Source organism: Pocillopora verrucosa, chromosome 3 (genome assembly GCF_036669915.1).
Source record: "Pocillopora verrucosa isolate sample1 chromosome 3, ASM3666991v2, whole genome shotgun sequence".
NCBI classification, from domain to species: domain Eukaryota; kingdom Metazoa; phylum Cnidaria; class Anthozoa; order Scleractinia; family Pocilloporidae; genus Pocillopora; species Pocillopora verrucosa.
The window spans coordinates 11,537,491-11,547,175 of NC_089314.1; the positions used below are offsets into that span (position 1 = coordinate 11,537,491).

The 9,685-nt window shown below is 38.3% G+C and overlaps 1 protein-coding gene across 1 annotated transcript; it reads right to left on the bottom strand.

The window, feature by feature from the left end:
• Positions 1 to 1,798: 1,798 nt before the first annotated feature.
• On the bottom strand, positions 1,799 to 9,298 carry LOC131788633 (NLR family CARD domain-containing protein 4-like). The gene is made up of 5 exons (XM_066163487.1): positions 8,635 to 9,298; positions 7,386 to 7,571; positions 6,661 to 6,729; positions 3,868 to 6,239; positions 1,799 to 1,988 (listed from the first exon to the last, which is right to left on the bottom strand). Exons 1-5 carry the CDS (start codon positions 9,296 to 9,298, stop codon positions 1,854 to 1,856), a joined length of 3,426 nt encoding a protein of 1,141 aa, XP_066019584.1. The 3' UTR covers positions 1,799 to 1,853.
• Positions 9,299 to 9,685: the final 387 nt, after the last annotated feature.

Here is a 9,685-nt window from a genome sequence, read left to right on the forward strand (position 1 = left end):
CGCGATTATTAAACGAAACTTTGGAGGTTCCACCCGTGACGTCACAGGAAAGATGGCGCCATTCAAAATGGCGAATGTTTCGAATTTGAGTTGCAGAAGGCTGCAGAAACTCCATAATAGATGTGCTAGTGTAATTATGCGTTACAAAAACGAGACTGGACAGTCTGAATTAGCACTACGTCATCTTGGCTGGAGTTTACTACGCGAACGTAGAATTCACATCAAGGCTTGACAAATGTTTGAGTTTCTCCATAACTTGGCACCTGTAAGGCTTTCGAATATTTTCAGAGACTCACGCTCGGCCAACAATAATCATTTAAGGAACGCTGATGATTAGTTGGCCGTTCCGTTGCCCAAGATTGAATTTTTAAAGAAGAGTTGCAGCTATAATGGTGCTAAGATCTGGAATTCTTTAGACGAAATGACATACGTAGTTGTGCTGAAACTTTGACTACGTTTGATGAGCTTATTTCAACATATAAACCAAATGTGACATATTGATTTTCAATCATTTCTTAGGGTTATTTTTTATGAATATTTTAAGCAGTTTTTAACTTTTATACTTAGTTCACGCCACTACTGGAAACCAGTTTTTTATTATGTTGATTACAGGCTAGCGTGTTAAAATAAAGTTGATCTATCTATCTTGCCTTTACTGACATCACAAGGCTCAAAAGTGTTCCGTTTTTTTTCTTATTTAAATAACTATAAATTAGTTCAGTTCATCATGTACAGTTGCAAAACTGAGCGCTTAAAAACAAAACTTATCAGCCTTATGAAAAGTCAGCCTTACTGACTCAATATTTAAAAATTAGCAGATTTGGTTAAAATCTTACAATGTGCATAGTGTACAGCCTCAATAGCACTATAACTTAACTGTCAATCACTTGACAGTTTTGAGAGTACAACCAATACAATACTATGTTAAATTATTTTACATTTCAGAGTTAAGGACACACTTGTCACAAATGGTCTCCCTTCTTTCTCTATACTCAATGGACTCTGAAAAATGAATGTCAACCACTATTTACACTAATCTCGAATGGAATGTTTAGAACTTTATTTAAGAAGACGCCTTTCGTGTATTAACAAACAGCTAAATTTGTTCCCATCATGTTATCTATGATTTTATAAAGAATGGCTGCATTGAGGACATCTTACGTATGTAACAATAGAAATGAGAAAATAAACTGCACAGTCACCCTAATGAAGTAATCATTCGTCTGGGCAGCATATAATCAAGCCTACTTAACTAAAAAATGACAGAAATATCTCTCTACCTCAATAATACCATGAAAACCAAATTTTGAAGCTCAAAGCTGTAAATCAAACCGACAACCAACAACGGTGGACATCGAAAAATAGCCTAAAATCAAATTATATATTCAAATCCAACAATCAATTTCAAGGACGAGACACTCTGACTCCAGAGAAACATCTCACATGTTCTTACCAATGTTGTGAAAGGCAGTTTCCATGTTAGTGAAGGTATCAATTTACCTTTCGTAAGTGATTCTAAAAATACATTTCCTTATTTTTTTATCCAACCGTTCACTGGTTGTACATTCGATCACAACACCGAAGTCTCTTACCATTGGTCAAAAACCTACCAGGCCAACCAATCATTTTGAAATATGTTTTGCTTAATCAGGTTTCCTAAACGTTTTACCAAATTTCCATCAAACAGTGAATACAACTTCGGAATTGACTTCTCTAGCTGAACAGATCTGAAGAAATTCTTTCAGTGGATGGACTGCTCTGGTCAGCCAGTTCTGACCAATGATAAGTTTCCCTAGTTACAAGCAGTCTACCGAGCCAATCCTGGTCTGTTACATTTCCAGATAGGACCTAGGCTACTGCTCATCACCTGAGTCAGTAACTGACCCAGGATCTGGCTCTTCTTCTGACCCATACCAGTAGCTCCTATGCTCTCTCCAGTATTCATCTGTTGGCCATTCTTCTTCAGGTTTGACATTCCCTTTGCCACCCTGTCAAAAGTGACAAATCTACACTCAACATTACTTTATTAAACAACATACATCTGAACTCAAAGTTGTTGAACCCCGTTACTTTTTATATGAAGAGAAATTAGGCAAAGAGTATTTTGACTAAGTCATTTTAAAACAACTCTTTTATTGAGAAATGTTCCTTGTAAGCTAACATCGCAAGGCTCACCAAAATTTAGATATATTCCAATTACATCCAAGCTACAGTGGTCAAGAAATATACATTACATCGTATGATTAACAAAATAATACTAAGTGACCACCTTTCCTAGAGTCCTACAAGTGCACATACCTGACAGACCCACCCAAAGAATACAAGGTAACTTTTAAGACAAAGGTTCAGTAGTTCATGTGAGAAAAAGGAACTGCTGATTTCTCCTCTTAAAGGTTATGAATATTTACTTAGTGGCTCATCCACAACTACTACTCATTTTAAAACTAAGGAAACTGCATAAGTGAACATTATTTGTGAGCATTTCAAATGCTGCAATATTTTTGTAGTTCAGCAGCTCATCAGCTTAGCAGTCTGCTTAGTAAGTTACTATAAAAAATGTAAAGACGTATACCTACTTAGGGCGAACTTGATTCAGATGGATGTATACTTAAGTGTTTTTGTCATACAGGCTGATTAATAAGAAGTTCTCTGGATAGAGTTGGATAAAAATAGTTTGATCAAGGTAACCCCACACCAATTGCATTAGAGAATCTCTACTGCGAAATTTGAACCAATATCTCCCTTACAGCTGTAGCATTCTTTCTCTACTCATTTTCAAGAAAGCCCTTGGTAATTTCTTTTCTAATCGATAGTTTTTCTGGAGAAACTTTTAGTTCCGTGGGAGAAAAGGAAAATCTGTGCAGAAGAAAGTTTAAGAGAAAAAAATTGTGCAGCGCCTTTATTGCATCTTTTTCAAAACCTAAACTAAACACTAAGCCACTAATTTAATCAATCAAGGAATGGAGTGCATCCAGTTTCTGTGTTTCCACTGTAAATACTCAAAATAATATTGTTTGGGACACTCAATAACAGACTACAGACTTAAGGCTTCAGCCCTCCTCAAACGTCAACAAAACTTACCCAAATGGGTTCTCATCTTAACTGAAAAAATGACTTGCTTCCAAGTTTAACAGATTAAATGGTAGCGACAAATAGTGACTGTAAAATGTCCTAATGGAAAGTAAAACCTTTTACTCGAAATCATTAAAATCATCAAAAAGCCACAATATTTGCTTCCCTTTGGATTTCCTCTCTTACTTTGGCATCCTTTCAACATTTAATGAACGCTAGCTAATGTAAAGTAGGTATCACCAATACTGAAAGTTACAACGTGTTTAAATTCAAGTAAAAGGAAAATTTCTGCACACGTAGTCCGTTACTGATCGACAAATAAAAAGCTTACCGCAGAAAGAAGCAAACTGAAAAATGTCATATTTTCATCGTAAACAGTCTTTTTAATTCTTTATTCTTATTTTTTTAGCGGGCTAATTGATGAAGTGATTTTAAAACGCCTAGAAACTACTGCAAGGTGGTCCAGACTCGCCAGTTCTTACAGAAACACAGCAAGAAATAGATGCAAATAACAAAGCGACAGCGATGTAAACAGCGAAATAAAAACATAACTGCCCATCGTGGTATTTACACATGCCGCATTGTAATTAAAAATTACATTTACAAACTGATTTAAACCGACTGGTGGTGACTTCTCATGAGATGAACTTGACTCTTGTTCTATAAAAGCAAAGGAAATATCGCACTTGCTCCGCGTACCAAGGGCGTAAAAATTCTTGAAACAACACCACAGGAAATTGAACAGAATAGACATGAATAATGACTACATATGCAAACTAAGATCACAAAACTTACGTGGTATTGTGTCCGCAACCAGGGGATGTTACTCTGACGTAAAGCTGCACTCAAATCTATCACCTGTTGCTTTGTCATTGTAACATCATCAAGCGACAGCGCCACCAGGTGAGGAACACAGCAGAGATGTCGAGTGAGAACACTTACTCCTTCACCAAGAGGGTTATGTGACAAATTGAGATAGCGCAGGCTAGGAGCCTGGTGCAGAGATCTGGCGATGGCTGCGGCAGGTTTGGCTGTTAAATTGATATTTTCAAGTTTTAATCTCACGAGTCTGTCAGTGAAGATGATATGAGACACCAGGGTCTCTGCCAACTGAGCATCAATGGTTTCACACGGTTTACCAGCAATAAATAAACACCGCAGAGAAGTGCAAACTGGTAAGCAATCAGCCAGTACCTTCATCTCTTGCCTTTCTAAGTTGGCAATATTAATGTTCCTCACACAGGAAAGGCTGTTTGGAGTCAGATCAGTGATGCGATTAGTGTTTTTAGTCAAACACGAAGCTGTTTCGTTGTCCTGTTCATTCAACGGATCACCGATGCGCTTCACCAGAGTAGACTCTGTTGTTGATGCAATGAACTCTCGCAGCATTTCAGTCGGAAAAGTGTCAAAATCTTCTTTCCATATTTGATAAACATAAAGGATAATTTTTCTCTCTCTCTTCAAGAGGAACTCTTTCAAAGGACGACGTGGGCACTTCTTTAGAAAATCTGCGGCTTTTTTTTCACCCGAACAGCTCAAAAAAACAGCACCTGTGTCCTCCGCTAAAGTGATTAAGTCTCGATAGTTTTTCTCGGAATCCTCTTTCTTGTGTTTGAAAAAAATGAAGTTGGGTATCACGGCAGATTTCAGCACGTGCCTATTAGCAGTAATGTTCAGCTGGTTAGAATCAAGTAACAAAACATCTCCAGTGTAAGAGGGAAACATCGAACAGAGATCCTGCCTCTTCTCGGCCGAACACCAAATATAGCTATGCGAGATAAGCTCTAAATAAAGCTGTTGATCTCGAGACAACCGTTTTTCAAGCTGCTGAAGCAGATCGATGAAATCACATTCCGACAAAGATTCCTTTCTTCCAACAGAACCTACATGACGGAAAACTGCACACGCGGCCTCTGTTGACAGCTCACAAGCAAATTTCAGAACTTCATTCATCTTCACGATCTTTTCAAATGATTCAACTTTGGAAAGGCTAGGCGCACTTTCTCCTTTAATCGACAACACTTCCTCCTTAATGTGCCAGGCTGCAAGGAACTCCTGTACGGATTTATGAATGAAATAGGCCCCTTTCTCAGGATTGAGACTCGTAAGATTGACAATCTGGAAAAGCCCAACTTCACTTAATTTTTCAAAACTTCTTGAAATATTGCTGGGGAGTTCGCTGCAGCGTACGTAAAGATGGTCTTGCAGAAGCGCTTCAAAGGCAACTTTTCCAAGGTTACTAAGGTCTTCTCTGGCTTCTGTTGAGGTCACTTTCTGAAATGGCATAGGCTGTTGACTTTCCCCTTTGTGATCTAGCATTGTTTGGATGAATTGTGTGAATATGTCGACCCGTGATTTTGGCCGTCTTTCACGATGTTTCTCTTTCCACAAAAGGCACAGCATTAGTAGAAGGAGAGGTATTTCTGCCATGTCACGGAGACCTTTTTCTTCCAGGTAGCACATAAACTCGTCAAGATCTTGTTCACCTGCCAAAAATTTTCTCGCAAAGGTTCCAATTTGTTTCCAGCTTTTAAAACCTTGAATTTCTAACTGAACGCGGCCGGGGCATTTTAACTCGTCACATTTAAGTTGTCGCGTGGTGACAATAACGTGACAATCTCTTAGTTGCTCGCCCTTCCAAATTTCAAGGATGGGTGAGTGTTCTTTTGCACAGCTGTACTCATCGTAGCCATCCAAAATAAGAAGCACTTTATCTTGATTGTTAGTTATGTAATCATAGAGACTATCAACTGAGATCGGACCATCACTGGCCAGCAATTTAGACGCACGTAAAACATCACGGATGTTTCCCACGTCACACACATCTCTCAACTTAATCAAAAGCAAAATGGAAAAGTTGTTTAGGATTTCTTTTAAGGCTTTCGACCAGTCATATGCAGCCTTTTTACAAAACGTACTCTTGCCAATTCCTGGTCGCCCGTAAACAAGCATTCGTTTATGTTCTCCCTTGAACATGTCGGTGTAGTCTCGAAGTTCCTTTTGTGTCACTCCGCCAGGCTTCCTGTGATCTCTCACCCAACTCAACGGAGTGTAGACCTCATCTATCGGAACAGAAGAGCTGTCGTCCCATGGAACGATTTTCACCTCACTGGAGGTGTCATAATAGGACTTAAGCTTCTTTTGGCACTTCTCAACATTCAACTGTTCTGAAAAAATAGAGAAAAGAAACATGAACTTTCATTGCTGGGATGAGTAAGCGTGCGACGCCAACAGACGCAGTTTTTTAGCGCTTTGCAGTCAAATGGAGGCAAGGGCGGGACGAGCGCAAAGTCCGAGTTAAGTGCGAGGGAAGAAGCTCATAACAATACCCTCCTTTATTTTTTATCATCGATCATTAATTTTCGGAATTTAAGCAGCTGAAGTAAAACAGGACGAGAATAAACTGTTATGATAAAGAACAAGGAAATATCTTTTATCGTCCTTCCACGAGCGTGGGACAGAAAAAAAATTGAGTCATCACCAGGAATAGATTCTAAAACCTTCGGATTCTGAGCTCGGACATAAGTAACTATAAGTTATCAAAACGTAATCTTAACATGGAATATCTTCACTTGATAATTATAATACCTGCAAGCCTTCTACGTTTATTTTCTGAAGGATCATCAGTTTTACAACTCTCCTCTCCTGTTGAAACGTCTGAAAAGAGAAAAGAAATTGTACTGTAACGAGAATTAAAATACACTTCACTAAATTTGTGAAATGGGTAACAAGCAAGAGTCGAAATAAGTGCTGATGAAACGACGAAATAAGTGCTCATGAAAATCTCATGTAAGCCCGCTCACAGAATAAAAGAGAAAAGAGAAATTGATGGACTCGGAGAACTGAAATTCATTGGAACGGAATAAAAGCTAAGATTTAGATCTCAACAAAGTTTTAAACCGGTCAGTACCAGCGAGGTAATTGGTAGAAAGGTAAACAAAGAAAACTTGGGTTCATGTTACCGCGCATAAGAGTCTGGACACGAAAACAATAGTTAGGGGGGCAGGGGGAGGGGGGTGGTTGAAAAGCGTGTTTAATGAACGATTTGTAATACCTACAACCTAAGAGAGATAAAAGATTTAAGATTAATTAAATACAAAAGTAAGTAATTTCTTATTAGCCCCCTCTTATTTGTAATTTTAGAGCGTCGTCCATGACTTCAAAAGAATGTTTTGCAGATTCTCCTATATATTTAATTCCACTGTTGGTCTCCATGTTCTTATCAGCAGATAGTGATATTCTATACCAAGGAAAACAAGCTACAAGATCTCCTGGAAAACCCAACCAAAGTTGTTACAAAAGTGTACACGTACCTCCGTAATGAGGCCAGTCTCCAAACACAAAAGAGTTACTCAACATGTTGGATACAACAGAAGCTGCCATAACACAAGCATATGTCTTCCATGAATGGCTTGTAGATGCAACGCCATGAACAAAACCACAAATACCTTTCACAACAAGCCACTCCATCTTCATGTCATGAGCTGCTGCAAACAGGCCTGAGGTAGAAAAATGAAAAAAAAAAGCAATAACAATTGGAAAGGATTTAAACAATGATATTATTGGGAGATAATTACAATCAATTGGAGCAAAAAAGGCTTCGTTTTTCTGCAGATCACTCTTTTTGTTTGTTCTTTGCTACTGGAAGTCTTTAAGAGATGTGTTCTTTCTGCAGGTATATAAATTAGCACCACTCTTCCCAGAGAGTATAATGAGTAGGGCAGCGTACCTTTTTTGTCAGAAGCAGTATATTAAAGAGTAAGGATTTGGAATTCAGGAAAGAGTTTCCTCTTACAAAACAAATTGAGTACGTTGCTTCCAACAAGAACCTTGCTTAATAGTCTAGCAACCACAAGTCTTGAATATTTCAGAGGTGAGGCTTGAAAATATGACAAGTCGGAGGGTACACTGCAATACTCATTACCATTGTAGACCTGTGCTGACCACTGACCCCCTACAAAAAATTGTTAAGTATATCCCCTCCCCCTTGCTTAATAGTTTAACAACCAGAAGCGTCCTGTAGTTCAGAGGTAAAAATTAACAACATCGAAGTGGAGGGTATGCTGTAATAATTATTACTATTGTGGTGACCACTCCCCATATGAAAAAATTGCTAACTTATTTATTTTCTCTCTTCCTTCAGGAACCTGGCCTTACAGCTCAGTGATCAGAAGCTCCCCTCTGACCTTTTAGCTCAGAGGTAAAGCTTGAGAACATTAATTTGGGGGTGGAATGTAATGGGAGTACTCGTAATTATAATTTCTTGCTCGCAGTACACCTTTGCATATGACTCAGAATAATCATTTTCATAGTAATACTTCAGTTACTGGGTAACTTAGATGAGATAAAAAAAATTGATTTTATAAAGAAATGAACGAGTATCATGTTCTTTCTGTCATTTAAATTATACTGTAACACACTCAACAAAAAAAATAAATGTTAAATCCTTGTTGGAAAAGCCATTTCCTGCAAAATGATCACAGATGCCAAGCAAGAGTAACCCTGAGAGTAATAATAATAATAATAATAGTAATAATAATAATAATAATTAGTAATTCTCACCTTTTCCTTCCATTTCAATTGCAATTGCCCCAGGGTGTGATTGACACTGCTGTTTACCACCAATCAGATCAGAGCAACTTAAAATCTCTCCATCCTGATGTACTTTGACCTTTCGCCCTTTTGAGTTATCTAATGGTGCCTTCCATCCATCAGCTGCATTTCTGACAAGGTTACCAACATCCCTACTCACTGGGGTTTTGTGAAACTCTGTTGTAAGCTTTGAGGATATCACCACATCTCCTAGCTGGGCTTTGTCAGGATTCAAACTGTAGCAGAAACCAACCAAAAAGGTAGCCTTGGGTCTCAGGAGTGTGACAGCATTCTTAGCAGCAGTTTGAGAACCTCCAGGATCCAAGGATTCTTTAGAACACTTCACTAAAGCAACTTTCAGTGACTCATCTTCATTGTCACCCATCTTTCCAAAGTACACAAATCCAATGGATTTCTCATAGCTTTTAAAGGAATCTCGCAAGTAATGATAACAAGCCAAGAACTCGCAATCCTCCACAGTAAAAAGCAGAATGTCAACAGGGGGATAGTCCTTGTCCCAACATTCCAACTTCTTTGGCAAATCTCCAAGCTCCTTCAGTGTAATACTCAAAGATGGAGGGTCATCACTGCAAACCACTGAGCTGCTGCACTTGTCATTACCAGGTCCTGCCATCATAGCAAACTGGATCTTTGTTCAAAGTTTTCCTTGAAATGAACAAACAAAATCAAAACAAAATCAAAACAAAATTAAAAAAGAGATCAACACAAATTATTTCTAAACACATTTGCTTACAAGCATGTCACATATCTGAAAGATGATCAAAGTGTGGCCATAGGAAATGCTGATATACATTAAGACTACCAAGCCTAAAGCACGCGCAGTATCTGGCATTGAACGTAAGAACTGGCCTTAATTTGTTGCTTGGTATTATATTTCAACAAAAGCCTTGCTGCTGGTTGACAACCTAATAACCAAGGAAGCACTATGCTGTATATATTGAGGGTTTGCAAGTTTTACAGCTATTCCCAAGATCAACTCAACTAGTTATTGACTCCCTCA